Source organism: Mesocricetus auratus, unplaced genomic scaffold (genome assembly GCF_017639785.1).
Source record: "Mesocricetus auratus isolate SY011 unplaced genomic scaffold, BCM_Maur_2.0 Super-Scaffold_100026, whole genome shotgun sequence".
Classification (NCBI taxonomy): domain Eukaryota; kingdom Metazoa; phylum Chordata; class Mammalia; order Rodentia; family Cricetidae; genus Mesocricetus; species Mesocricetus auratus.
In genome coordinates this window covers 20,352,386-20,367,660 of record NW_024429207.1, presented here as the reverse complement: position 1 = coordinate 20,367,660, position 15,275 = coordinate 20,352,386, and the positions used below count along the sequence as shown (strand labels likewise).

At 39.1% G+C, this 15,275-nt stretch overlaps 1 protein-coding gene across 19 annotated transcripts in view; it reads right to left on the bottom strand.

Moving 5' to 3' along the window:
* Positions 1 to 5,971: 5,971 nt before the first annotated feature.
* The window catches only part of Nrg1 (neuregulin 1), a 981,870-nt gene continuing 972,566 nt past the window's right edge, over positions 5,972 to 15,275 (bottom strand). For 14 of the 19 annotated variants that reach the window (XM_040731704.1, XM_040731706.1, XM_040731705.1 and 11 more), the window contains one exon: positions 5,972 to 15,111. In XM_040731704.1, the coding sequence (XP_040587638.1) occupies positions 14,460 to 15,111 (652 nt within the window). In that variant the 3' untranslated portion in view covers positions 5,972 to 14,459. 19 annotated transcript variants of the gene reach the window in all.

Sequence of the window (15,275 nt, the reverse complement as noted above, 5' to 3'; positions counted from 1 at the left end):
GCTCAGCTTTAGCTTGGCTTGTATCTAGCCAATTTTTCCTAACTTAAATTATCCCGTCTACCTGTTGCCTCTTGGGCTTTTACCTTTCTGTGTTCTATATACCTTTTGTTACTTCTTACCCTATGGCTTACTGAGTGGCTAGATGGCTGGACCCTGATGTCCTCCTTTCCTTCTTCTTTACTCCTCCATCTCCTCTTCCCATATTTCTCCTCCTATTTATTCTCTCTGCCTTCAAGGCCTGCCTATCCTTTCTCGTGCATAGCCAGAGGCCATTCATCACTTTATTAGATCAATCAGGTGTTTTAGAAAGGCAAAGAAATGGTTTCACAAAGTTAAATAAATGCAACATAAAAGAATATAACACCTCTTTGCATCATTAAGCAATTAAAACACAGCATAAACAAATGCAACACATCTTAAAATAATATTCCACAACAGACTTTTCCTTTCTTAATGCTGTGGTCCTCAGAAATTATTTTATAAGTCACATTTCTAAGCATGTCACCTTCTTTATTAATTTCCTCCAGGACTGACACAATGACCGAATGACCTTACCCTCAAATTGAGTTGCAGCTAGCCACACAAGCTGTATACTTTAAAATACTTCCAATGCCACTTTTGTTGGCACCCTCCACACCAAGTTAAAAAGACCCTGCTATGTCACATCTCTTGGCATTTTCTCTTGGAAAGGAATTCCCTGTTCCCCTTTGGGTAAGCAACAATTATTTTCAAACTTAGTCAAACCATACCTTCAGACTGTAGCTGTGTTCCCAGGGCTCCCATTGTTCTTGTGATATCATTGCCACGCTGCCTTTAAAGTCCCACTGAAGTTATTAATTGGCAGTTGCTCTGAGTCAAATGATAATTTAGATGTTCCTGCATATGTCTGATAATCGTGATCTTATCTTTTAAAAGTTATTGAATTCCTAGAGGTAAATAAATGAAGGCCAAGATGATATCAAGGTTCACCTAAAATCTACATGGCAGAATTGGTAGTAAACGTATGATAAAACAGTCTAACTCTTGTGTTCTTTTCTGTTAAACTAGTCACATTGATATTGCTTATGCATTATTCTTAAATTTCTGAATGTGTCATCTCTGAAGGATTAGATGTGTTCGAATGAGATGCATTTTTTTCTTCCTTGTACCAATGGCTTCTAGCACAGTGTGGTGTGTATCACACATACTCAGTCCATGTATGTCTAATGATAGCATGTCACGTAATGAATGAAAATGAGGCTTGGAAGGAATGAAGAACAATGATATAATTAAGTGTCAGGCATCTAAGGAACCATCAACATGTAGTTGTAGCAGTGCATGGATTCAGAGTGTAGCCAGTGTTCACTCTACAACCTGGCAGGTGGCAGATGGTCCTCAACGACCACATGTCACTGAGCATCATCTCCTGGATAGCCTCAAGCAGTGGCTTCAGATTGTACCACTATTGACAAATGGATGACTGGTTTCCCTAGTTATTGAGAAGCCATTTGTTATTTGTCTAAATCTCCCTCATTTCTATCTTATGATAGAAAATTGTTGTTACACTACCCCACTCAATGAGCTCTTTCTCCATCTTCTGAAGACAGCAAGGGAAATGGAAGCTGAGAATAGCCCCATTCCCACAAAGGTGCCTTCCCACAAGCCTGAGCAGAGATGCCAAGCATCCTATGTCTTCAGGACACCAATTTTGTCAGGTTCAAAAGCAAAAATATGTATAGTTTTGTATCTTAATGTGTTAGATAGTTTTATATCAACCTGACACAATCTAGAGTTAACTGGGAGAAGGGAGTCTCAATCGAGAAAATGCCTCCCTAAGACCAAGCTGAAAGCAAATCAGTAAGCATTTTTTACATGGCCTTTACATCAACTCCTCCCTCCAGGTTTCTTATTTGAGTGCCTGTCCTGATTTCCTCCAATGGACTACAATGTGGAAGCAGTAGCCAAATAAACCCTTTCCTCGACAACTTGTTTTCGGTCATGATGTTTTATCATAGCAACAGAGACATCCCTAATAACAGTAATATGTCTTAGTATTTGAGCACATCTGAAATCTTACAAAAGATATACCTACCTGGGTGTCAGTTGGAAAAGGAAATGCATCTTGGCATCCTGACTCCTGTGCTAGAGCCCCATCCTGGAGAAGATGCTACTGCTGGAGATCCTGACACCTTGGGGTGGGGATTGGGGTGTGGCAGACCTGACATGCTGATTAAAGTCCCAGACAGCTGCTTTAACCGTTTCCACCAATGTCTTCAAGATCCAGTGGCTACAGAATAATTTCAAGGTCAGAAAGTAGTTTTCAGTAGGTTTGCTGATTTGTTTTCTGTAAGCATATTTTGGAAATTTCCTGTGCATGCAGAATTCCCAGGGTTGCTTCTCACTCATTTCATCCAATCCCCTTAAAAATAAATAGGTTTCACTAAATTTGTCATAGGCAGATGAGTTAGACAGTGCCTCTCATATTTTTATTGCTCTTGCAGTTACTTACCTTGGGGACAAACAAGGGCTTATTCTACAGTCCAGTTATTACTGTGGTATATTTAATTAAACTAAGCCATAAGGCAGGAGAACACTATGCCATAACCTTCATAATCTACAAAACTTTGTCTCATTATTTGCCAAGCACCAATTTCCTCAAAATGGGGACTGTAGCACTGCCAGGAGACCAAATCTTAAAATGGAAAGCGATTGTTTTCAGGGTTCAGAGAGATGCTGGGTCTTGAGTGGAGCCAAAATACTGGGCCTGTGAAGGAGAAGACTAAGCATAACGAATGGCCTTAAAAAGCTAAATTAGCCCTCCTTAATTGGATGGAGCAAGCCATCATGTTCATTTCTGAATTTGTAAAACTGAATTCTTCTTAGAGAAAAAGAAGCATGTGCCCCACTGGGCCAGTTCAGTCTCAGGAAGTTCGTTCTCTGTTGTCTTGGTATAGCTGAGTGAGGAAAGTGGCCATGGGTGGGTGGGTAGGGGTCGGGAGTGTCAATCTGGACACAAATTCTACACTCTGAAGCTGCAGCCTCTACAGATCTCCCTCTGACACAAACTAGGTTGCTAAGTCAGGATTCCTTTTCCTCTCTCAGACCCAGAACAGTTGTTTACAAATAAAGACATAATTGCTTAAATTAAATAAAAATATATACATATATTTATGTACAAATGTATGCATGCATATTTGTATGTTTGGCTTAACTATGGAGTCCAGATTGGTTTGGAACTTACTATGTAGACCAGGCTGTCTTGGAACTCTTAATCCCCTTGTCCAGATCCTCCATCCTCCCTATACTAGAGTTATAGCCATGACCAGCTAAGATTTGCTATTAATTGTACACTACTAGATGACAGTATAGCATACTAAGGTTTGTATGCAATAATTATCTCATTTAATCTCCTTCATTCACTATGAGGATATGACCAAAATTTCTTATGGGAGAAAGTGAGGATCCCAACCTAGATCTTGATGGTTTCTGGTCTCCTGTTCTTTCTACCATATCTACCCTTTGCTGAGTATTGATAAACACTAGGGAAAGTTCCACAATGTGAACTTAGAGTGGAGGATTGACAAAGGAGCCTGGACAAGGAAGAATGGGTTACTAGACTTGGGATGTCTATACCATTGAGAAAGAGGCCAGATTCTCTTTCCAGGTCCACATTTTATTGGTTTGGAGATTGTGAGCAGCAAAATGGTCTGTGTCTCCAAAGATAAGTGTCACAAACATTTACATGATTTGTTTGAACTTCTAGCTATTGTTTTACTCGGGTAGAGAGAGGCTGAGACAGACTTTCCCAGGATATCTCAGGCTTGCTCAGATTTTACAGTCCTCATGTCTCAGAAATCTAAGCTTAGCAATGACAAGCATGCAGCATCAAAGTGGCAGATACTGGTTTAGAAGAAAACAAACCACTGCTCAGTCTTGGGACACAGACAGTTTGGCCTCATGGGCTTAGTCATTTACAAGGTCCTGGGATGTTCGTGTCTCCGAATCTGCATTTTTAAGTGGGGAGTTTGTGATCAGGAACAATGTGGTATCTTCCCTCTTAAATGCTATGCTATTGCTGGCACCTCCAGCTTCAGGTTGTTGGCAACATAGAGACTGATGCCAAATCTGATAGGCATGGAGTCTGAAGGGCTTGGAGGTGTTATTAGATCCACAAATTGTGATAAAATGATGTATTGGAGAAAATGCTGTCATTTTCAATACAACTGCCTCTGTTTTGAAGTTTAAATTTGCACAAGATTCCAGCCAACCACCGGCAGCACTATCATTTGGCTTTGTTCATTAGCTAGTAAAGTTTAATGACTATGTGATTTTAACCCTTGAGCCTTTGGATTACTAAAGTTATGGGTGACCTTAGAATCACCCAGGTGAGAGGCAGGTGGATCTCTGTGAGTTCGAGGCCAGCCTGGTCTACAAGAGCTAGTTCCAGGACAGCCTCCAAAGCCACAGAGAAACCCTGTCTCGAAAAACCAAAAAAAAAAAAAAAATCACCCAGGTGAATGTACAGCAGAAGGTTTCACTTTTAAACGATTTGCCAGATTTTTTTATTCAATAAAGAAAACTACTTCTAGACTAAATAAACTACTGGAAACAGAAGTCTTGTATGGTAAAAGTAGAGTCTTTCTACTTCCTTGCTACAAGTCATATTGTGCCAACCTGTGAACCAGAATCATCCAGAACAGATCTGTAGCCACTAGTCTTACAACACTGCATTAGGTTATAATTTTCATTTACTTGTAGAGCATGTTGACTGCATGTTTTAAAAGTACATTTGAAAATCTCGCTGGGGACATGCAGTATGAAAGGCTTTCTGTGAGGGCTTCCAAACATTGGGTTGTTGTAAATTCAATACTGAGTATAAAAATCTGCTTTATCAGACTAACCTAGTGAACCATATCCAGTGAAGATGTTTAATTTTGGGGTCTTAGAGAACAAGTGTGGGGAGAAGGCTGAGTAGAGTTAATGGGTCAGTTTTAAGGAGGAGAGGCAGTGGAGACAAAGCCAGGCTGAGTGCAAAATTACTTGCAAATTTTGGAAATCCATTACAAAATCTAGTGTAGACCAGAAACTCCTATTCTTCAGACACCGGCTCGATTTTTTTTTTTTTTTTTGCTTTGGGGTGTTTTGTTTGCTTCTTTTTGACAACAATTTAAGAAGACTAATTCTAATTATCTCCTTAAAAAATAACCCAATGGGCAAGTATTTTATTATTGACTTTTAAAAAAATGCATTGAATTATCTGGATTCTTCACATTGTCTTAAATGTGTGTAAGTAGCCCCTGTTGCTAGCCACTGTGGTTTTGTTTTTTGTATATTGTTTATCATGCCACAAGCCCTGTACTAGGCAGTGACCATGCACACTTAGGTCAGTGTCCCTGTGCTCAAAGGATACACAGCCTTCTGCAGGGGGAATTCTATGTGTGGGGTAGATAGAAAACACAGTTGAAACATGCACAGTGTGCTATGAGGGAGTAAGAGAAAACCACCACCCAGGAAAGGCAGAATGTCCCCATGAGACTATTTGCAAAGATGGTGACTTATTTTACCCACAGGAAAGATAAGAATGTTTATCAGGAGGCTAAGTGAAGAAGGGAACTCCAGCAAAATGAACAGGTACACACAGGGGTGACTGTCTGCTTCTTAAGATGCAGGGATGACTATGTGAATCCACACCGACCTAGCATCAAGCATTAGGCAATACTTAATAAAAATAGCAGAAGTAACTTCCTCATCAATTCCATCTCAGGCATAATAAACTGAAGGAATAAATCTTCCCATGATTCCTGAATATATCTTCCCTCTTTGTAAAGCTTGCTGGTCTTCCTCTTGTCAGAGAACAGACATTGCATCCTGAGACTTCAGCAGAAAATGGTATCTTGCTAGAACTAGATGTTTCATTTTGATTATGTTTGTTTTTACAGTTTTTAATTATGGCAGCTGATTGCAGTTTTCTATTCATGGTACCCATACAAAGTTTAATTTGAAATGACTTTATTTTAGTTAAAATGCAGTCAATCAAAAACAATATGCAAATAATAATACAAGAGGTACATGGAAATAATATGAAGTCGGTATGCCAATGACTGGGATTTGATAACATCAATGTGGTGTACTTCAGAAACAGAAACTCACGAGATTGGAATGAACAATGATGATGGGAGACAAGCTAGAACCATCTCACAGAGTCAGACTGTGAAGGGCCTCTTACGTCAGGCTGAGGAGTTTAGTCCATGGGAAGCCATGGTTTAACCACCAGTCTAGCCTGCTAAGAAGTGAGAGTTAGGATTCATCACCAGAATGTGAAGGATGGCCCACAAGAGCAGATGAAGCAGGTCAGTCAGGATGCTGGTGGCCCTGTGGCAGAGGATGAGAGCAAGAAACGAGGACGAAGCAAGGTTATGGAGGAGGTAATGGAACAATTTGACAGTCATCTGTCACCCAGTTGGTGTGGAGGGAGACATGTCAAATAGTGTCCTAGTGTAGCTTAGTCTGTGAGTGTCAGGTGCCTGTACAAGAGTGGGGCTATTTCCCAACAGCAGTTGCTTCTTTGATAATTGATGTGGTTTTAACCTGAGCGAAACCCTGCATGTCCATTTTAACATCTCCACAGGAAGAAAGTGATTTACCTTACTCCTAAGTCCTGTCTGGACACCCAACTCCTTGAAGAGTGAGCTCCTGAATGAGTGGTGGAGCTAGTATCTTTTCATGTTGTGAGAAATCTGTGGCCAGGTATCAGAAAAGCAGCACCTCCACCAGCCCTAAAACTTTCCCAAGGGCCTACCAAGGAAGGCATCTTAGTTCAAGAATATTACCTTGAATTCTCTTTAAATTCAATCACTTCTAGGTTTTTGATCAAGGTATGAAGGTTGTATAGTTTTATAACTTTAGAGCTTTTAATAGACACACATAATATTTGCACATTATTATGAGGGCCCATGGGAATTTTGATAGGTGGGTATAAGTTGCGATGGTCCCCTCAACATAATTAGAATGTTTGCGTTTTGTAATTGGTAAAGGGAGATGCTGGGGAGAGTAGAGGGTAAGCTGGAAGCTGTCTAGGGAGTCCTGTATGAATGCAACCACAGTTCATCATCAGAAGGGCGTAGTTAATGGAGACACAAGCTGTCACATGCAGCACTTGACTCCTCCTTCTTCATGATGGAGATTGCTTTACTATGGATTTACTAGCAACAAATGGATATCCCAGATGTAGCCTCTTCCTAGAAAAGGAAAAAAGCTCACTTTAGGCTCCACTCTAAGGGACCAGAGGAATCTGGATAACCACAGTAGTAGGAATTTCCAGGAACCTGGCATATAGCTAGTAAACTTAGAATATCCTCACTTTAGAAGGAAAGTTAGTGATGACCAACGCCTACTCAATTCATGATGCTAATGATCAGAGGCACAAAGTGTCTACCTAAAAGACTATATTTTTAAAAACGAGAAAATATTCCTTTGCATTGTTTTGTGATAAACTAGAGTTAATAATTGCTCCCAATAAAAATGCTTCATTTAAAGGGAAGATATCCATGAACAATTATGTCGGACTCCAATGCTATTAGCAATTCTTATTTGCAAGCACGATGATTAACATCATGAGCCTAGGTCACACACTCTTGGAGGATCAAGGTTTAAAAGACTAAAAGACTGAATTCAAACAGCTTAAGCCTATAAACTATCAATTGCATCATATAGATGAGAAAAGATTCTCATTTTATGCACAGAAAGAGTAAGTTAAAACTTGAAGAATTATTGGATAGATAATGGGGTGGGTACGAGCATCCATAAATATATGTGATTTTGGTATTAATCTGAGACTTTCCTAGTTTTATCACCCTGGAAGCCTTGACTAGGATTGTAATTTTCCAAATAGATTTATATGTGGACATTATGCATAAAATTAAGGCCAATGGGTGTCTAGAGATCAGCTGTTATGTAGGATTAAGAGAAATTTTTGATTGTCCTATTTGAAACTTAGAATGAAGTGTGAAGGTGGCATTATGCAAACTATACAATGAGTCATGTTTCATTAATTTTCTGTGGACTTACATTCAAAGATTATCACAAGCCATTAAAAATTGGTGCATAGACATGGAATGGCAGGGATACACAAGAAGCAAACTACTCATAAAATACACAAAGGTCTTAGCTTCTAAAACCCGCTACTTTAAAAGCTATTTGGTGATAATGCTTCTCAACATATCTTTGTTACTGAAAAACCATTTTCTTGCTGACATGGGGTTGGTGCAATGGTTTTTCTTGCCAGCTTGTGCAGTGCAGCATACTTTATTTGAATCCAGGATCTTAGGCTGTAGAAGGGACAAAAACCATCGGAACACTCACTGTGTGCTAGACATTTTCTAGTTTCCTTATATGTGCTCGAGTTTAAACCTCACAGAACCATAGCCTTAGAGGAAAGTGGGAGGAGGAAGCTGCCCAAGTCCACAAAGTGTCAGAGTTAGGGACGTTGTTCTGATCACAATGTTCTCCTTTTGACTATAATCTGCCACCTACATATCAAAATGGTGAATTAATTCCCACAGCTATACTTGTGTTTCTTTAGAAAGTTGAGGTTAGGGAAGATGCATAGAGTTGCTACATTAGGCAAATTGGGTTCCAGACTATCTGCAAATCAAAGGTAGGAAGGCTCACTCCTCCAAAATAAAAGCTGACTTATATATAACTTGTACTATGATAAGAGATCTGGAAGTGAAAATGCTCATTTTGCTTAGGCTAGTGCCAGAGAAAGAACTGAGAGAAATTAGGTATCTACAGCATCTCTACAACTCAATAGAAATTGCTCTGAGAATAAGTTTTAATTTTCCTGGGCTTAAATTTCCACCATTTTTTCTCTAGCATGAAGCAAATAAAAAGATACATGGTATTTTAAGTCATAAACAGTATAAAATAATATTTAATAATTTGATTATTTATGTGTAAATTTATATATAAGACATTAAATATACTCAATTCTTCAACTTTGTTGGAACATAGTTTGGTGAGAAGAGATATCTTTTCCTCCATAAATTTCTGTTTAAGAAGTCCATTTGAAAGAGGACATTTAGAAGAAGATCCTTGGGTTGAATCATCACTCCTTTCTCTGTCTCTCATTTTTATTACTAAAAGACACTGATCATGATATTTTTACAATAACAAAAACCTTTTCCTGTGATAGGTGATGATTTTTAAGTTCAACCAGCTAAAAACCAAGAGAGAGGTGTAAGAGTTGCAGAATGAGGGGGTCAGTAAGATGTACAGATATGTACAGAGCATGTACTGCCCTATACAATACTACCTTCTAGGGTATAATATGCATACAGATATGTATAGAACATGGACTCCCCTATCTAATACTACCCTCTAGGATACAATATGCAGCTTCCTAAACCAACATAGGGGTTTTCCCTTCATAAATATGAAGCTCTCAGCTGCTATCAAATTAATCTTTTGGAGTAATAGTTTCCATAAACTATTTTTTAATTTATTGGTACTGAGAGAAGAATCCAGAGACAGGGAGAGAGACTTACAGTGCAACATGATGCTAAGAACAACTGAGACTCCCACTCCTCCAGTACCTTAAGTGTTTAGAATTCAGCCCAGCTTGACTTATTCCCAAATCCTTGAGGTTAAGACCTTTGATGACTCGTCATTGGAGCAGAGAAAAAGTTCTTCAGAGTGCCTGGCAAAATGTATGTCTTTCTAGTGTGTAGAACAACCCTAGATTTGTCATTCAAGAGTCAAATACAACTGGAGAATACTAGTAATTATTTAGACTCTAATTTGAGTAAAATTGAATTTTAATTTTTCTACACTAACTGTCTTTGCATACTCTTCTGCCTGAAATGATATGACCACTTAGTTTAACACATCTATCTTAAGTTACTGCTATTATCACTTACAGTTTTTAGTTTGAGCATGGGGTTGGCAAATATACAGCATAAACCGAGGAAAAGGTCCCAGACTCTAACTTTTAAATATTCTTTCATCTTCTGATATATGGTTGACTTGTGTATTCACTTTGTGGCTTCAGAACATTAAGTTTCCTGGACATCTAGACTCCTTTGGAAAGATGTTAGAGATGCTATTATGAGTTAACAGGAATTGGGTCTACATGTGGAGGTAAACTTTGATGAGGAATCTCAGGTTATTCTCTAACTTCAAAGCAGGCTGATTTATTACACATCCTTTAAATGCCCTCCATTTATCTGAGATAAGGAGTAGAATGATTGAAATATATAAAAATTACACACAAAATATCTATTTGTTAAAATATGGCTTCATAAGGTTAATCTTAATTTAAAAAAGCACTATATCCATTCTAGGATGAGTCTTAGAATGTGAGGAGTATTTCGTGCATAGGCCCCTCCCTGAGCAGTACTTTGGGCAACGGTTTGTTTTATTGATAGAATGAGGAGAATAATAAAGCCATTGCTCCTTAGCCTTCTTATAAAATGGTGTACATGATGGGAAGTAAATTTAAAGACATTATAGGGAAGTTTAGCATAGATGTTTTTGAGGCTATTGTGGCCATTGATCCATGATAGTTTTTGCTCTCTCTTAATGTTTGCATAGGATTGGCATGTAAGTCATTGCCATTAATGAAAATAAGTTTCTTGATGTCACTGCAGAATATATCAACACGCAGGATCCAGAAAGTTATGCAATGTTTCCTTCCCTCTGATGTCTTTGTGAATGGAGGTTTGGTGGCTGTGGAATGGAACATTCTATTGCTTGAGTGTGTGTCTCCTACAGCAAGCAATGAAGTGTTAAACAGAGTTAGGAGGGGAGTGACTCAAGGATGGGCAATGCGGCAAAATCAGCAGAGACAAGATGATCACTGGGTCCATGATGCACAGTCCTGGATAGCACAGATGTCAAGGCTAGATGACAAGTACTGCTCTAGCAGACTGCAGTGCTAGTCTGCTGAGCAACACGCTCATGTCTCCACAGAGTAGCATTTTTATTGCAGTATGACTTCCTTGGGAAATGAACAAAACTTTAAATAAATCACAATTACTTATTGCTTAGTATTGGAGATAATAAATTCTTTAGTTTATCAGTACCTCATGGCCTTCAAATGGGCATTCTTCAAATAGTTTCAATAACATATATATATATTCTTTCTCCTGAACAATAAATTATTCTTTAGGATGAAAAAAGAAAAGGTACATAATTTTAAAGCAAAGAAAAAACATATTTTAAACATTTATCTTAAACTTATATGAAAACAATTCTCTATGTTAGATGCTTAAATATAAATAATAAAGGACATTATGTTATTTACAATGTTATACAGCATGAGAAGAAAACCTAACATTAACTCATAAAGACAATAAATGACTTTTGAGAACATCCAAGTACTATACAATATGTATTTACAAAAAATATATAATAGAAATTGTGATTTGTGGCCATTTCATTTTGCCTGCATTTCTCCATAGTGTGTCATGGATCTTAGTGGATAGAAATCCCTGCAGCTGCTGGAATGCAGCCAGGACTAAAAGGGAAAGTCAGATCTTCCTTATTTACTGATAGGAGCCATATACCTTCAACCTCAGGCCAAAAAAGGAATAGATACAGAGAAAGTTACCCTGGATAGACTCCACCTACATCGACAGTCACAAAGAAACAAGAAAGGGATGGCATATTGCTGTTTGAGACACATTCTCTCTTACACAGAGGACCATTTTGTAGAAAGCAGAAGGCTGTCCACCAGGCACTCTTGAGGGAGTGGAAGAAAAGGAGCGAAGAGCAGGACAGAAAACCAATCTTGAGTAAGTACAAAAGGAGTTTGGTGTCTACTATACCCCGCTATGTAACTCTCAGTAGTTTTTATTTCAGACCCAAGAAACAAAGTTGTTGTTAAATTCTGAGTAGTTTGAACTCCCTTAAAATGCAAGGCATCTTCACACATGCCAGGACCCCAGGTGTACATTCCTATGCATTGCTACAGCTCTGCCTAGATGCATAAACAGGATAGTTGAGAGAAATCTGGCAATGAAACATTGTAGAGACATACCTAGAAACATAAATCTAGAGGCTACAGCAGGTAGCCCCGAGCAGCCAAGTGGCTGTTCTTACCAAGGAAGCTTTGTTATCTTGGGGAAAAGGCTTTTTCAGCTAATAAGACAAGTGTGGATTGTCAGATAAATCACAGAAGAAAAAAGGTCACATATATTTACAATTTGCAAATTTATAGGGCTTCTCATGATAGCAAAATGTTGCTCATTGGTTTTATCAGGAGAGTCCATTTTTTTCTTTGAAGGGATTTTTCTCAATACCCCAGTGACAAACCAATTGAGAATTGAATTTTTAAGAGTTTCAAAGTAACAATAAAGAGATTTCTTTATTGAACAATAGGTGAGTCAAGGCCTTCAAAGTCAACGTATCTTCAGGTTTGCTGACTCGTCCTCCCTGTGGAGAGTTGACTATCTGCAGCCACTGGGAAGCCAGTGCAGGCTTTCACCAGCAGGTGGTTCTCTGGATGGGCAAAGAGAAGCAAAGAAGGAAAATGCACTGAACACATATAACTGTCCCATGAACAATACCAAGAAATGAAAGATATCAAATAGTGAGAGTAACAGACAAGCTTCTCTTAGAAACAGGGAGGAGTGTAACACTTGGACTTGTGGTCAGCCTGCACTGTTCTTCTAAGACCTACTCATGTGTTATTACCTCCCTTGACTTGTAACAAAGATTTGGTAAAGAAAATAGATTTGGTTCAACTGAAAACAAGAATCAATAATTGTCACTGACTTTGTCAATTCCCTGTTCAACGATTTCCCATTTTCCCATATGTGACTCCTAGGAGCCTACTTAAAAACTCAATAAGCTCCAGTCCTGATTGACAGATAACAGGAAGGGAATATAAAAGGTTCTGAGGGATTATTCCCCCACCACACACAACTTCACAACTTTTCTTATTTTTCCTGTTCATATGTTAATATCTATAAGCATTCATTGGCTTTATAATAATAAGAAAACATATAGAGTTTAAACCAATCCTAGCCCTGCTTTTGAGACAATATGGGAAAAAATACTAAGAGAGGAAAAATAGAAATGGAAGATACAGTCTATCTATGGAGAGAGATCAGTCCACAGGTGAGGGTCACTTCTGCAAGAAAAGGTGCAATCTTTCCAACACTATTGATATTCCCTAGTGAGGCATCACTGTGGAAAGTTCCTGCTAATCACAAATCACATGCACATTGGCCATTCCTGGCAAAAAATATTCATGCATAGTTATGACTTAATCAAGGCAAGGTTGAACATAAGAGAAATGTAATGGGAGAAAGGAGTGGCCAACCAAACTTTAGGATGTAAACTGAGTCACACAGCTGCTTTCCCCTTGTGACTTCTACACATTCAACCCTTCTAAACACTCTACAAGTGGAACATTTTCCTACAATGGCCAAGTCACTGCTATGTATCACAGGCACACTGTACTTTACAAGTGGTTTGAACAGATGGCTGAGTATACTCTTGGGGCTGAGGCTTCATGACACAATGTACCTCTTCTAGAGCTGAGAAGAGGGTTCCACCAGTCAGTTGAAAAATTATGTCAGAAAGGATTGCACCTTTAGCAGCTGTGGTTGGCTGGTCAACAGATGAACTGCTGGATCATGCCCCTCCCCCAAGAGAGAAAGTAAAACTGAGTCCTTTCTAAGTTGTTAAGATATATCTGGATAGCAAGCCAGAACCCACTTTCTAAGCTGTACTTGAAGCTGCTACTCATTGTCAAGAGCAACAACAACTAAAAACTTAAAATTAAAGTCAATGGTAGCTCCTTTTAGCAAGAGCAATCTGTCTTCTGATTAATAATATAGTTTGTTTTTTAAAAATCACAGTATTACTTTCTTCCTAATATTTAACATTACTTAATGCAGTTTCCTGCTATATGTAATAGTAGCATGCTGTTGGGTCTACTATTATCTCAGAGCCCAGTGAAGCAAACCTTTGGCTGACAGAGTAGAGAGAACTCATTCATGTTCGGAAAGCAAAGACTTCATACAAAATAGAAGAGTATTGGGACGGATGTGCCATTTCAAGACAGTACTGGTTGAGTGCTACTGGAAGCAAACAGAGGGACAGCTGCTAGCCTTGCAAATCATACATCCAGTCAACATCATAATGCAACGCACGAGAAGCCAGCAAAAACTGAACATATGGGAGGTTTTGCTGAAATACTGTGAAAAAGCAGTCACTGTAACTGTATAAAACTTGCTCTCAACATAACATAACATAAAGGCACCATTGATATCTTTCTCGTTTTTGAAATACTGTAAAAAATTGCTACATATGGCACATAACACATTTTTACATACATATATTTAATTTATAAAAGTTTTTCCTGTTTTCTATTTGCAGAACTGCTAAAATAAAATAAATTGTTTAATTTAAGGTGAAATACTTTATTATATAAAATAAAGTTTTACAGGTGAATCTATGTGTTTATTTAGGTTTTATACAGCGATAGGGTCTTGGTTAGCGATTACACTAGACAGCCTGGCTTGCAATTCTTCCTGCGTTGAGAAGCGGCCTGCTGGGTTAGTCCTGCTATCAGCCAGACGGAAGGCAGGAGCCGCCTCAAGAGTGGCTGCCAGGGGGTTCTGTATGCCCAGGAATGGTGTATCTTCACCCACTCTTTCATCTTCTGTTTCACTTTCTGAGTTACTGCTCAAAGAACTTGTGTTGCTGTCCATTTCCAACCTATTGGCAATGTGGCCATTGGGCTTGGTTCTTTTGGCCCGTCGGCTGTTGGTGAGTTTCTTAACAGGCTCTTGAACTGGCTCATACTCCTGGGTCGTTTCATACTCCTCATCCTCCACTATCCTCAATGGGCTAGGGGGGAGGCTGGTACTCTGATGTGCAGGGTTGTGATGAAAGGAGTTGAGTTGCTGGAGGTGATCATACTTCTTTTCCCGGAGCCTTGGTGGCGTCACAAGAAGCAGAGGCCTCTCTTCTTCCACAAATGGGCTGACTGCCATGGAGGGCATGGACACCGTCATGCTGGACACAGGTGGAGACATTTCCGAAGGGGGCGATTTAGGGGTGCTTGGTGTGTGGAAATCTACTGGTGACATACGAGCCGGGGTGGTCATGGCTGATACATACCTGTATGAGCACAGAATACCCCACATGAGTGTAGTGGAATAAGAGGCATGGAGCAGGGAGGGGTGGGGGACAGAGTTCATCATGGGATATAGTCAGAGAAGAGTCATCATTGAACACTTAAGTTTTACACTAGAAGTTCAGCACCCTTGGATTCTATCATTATA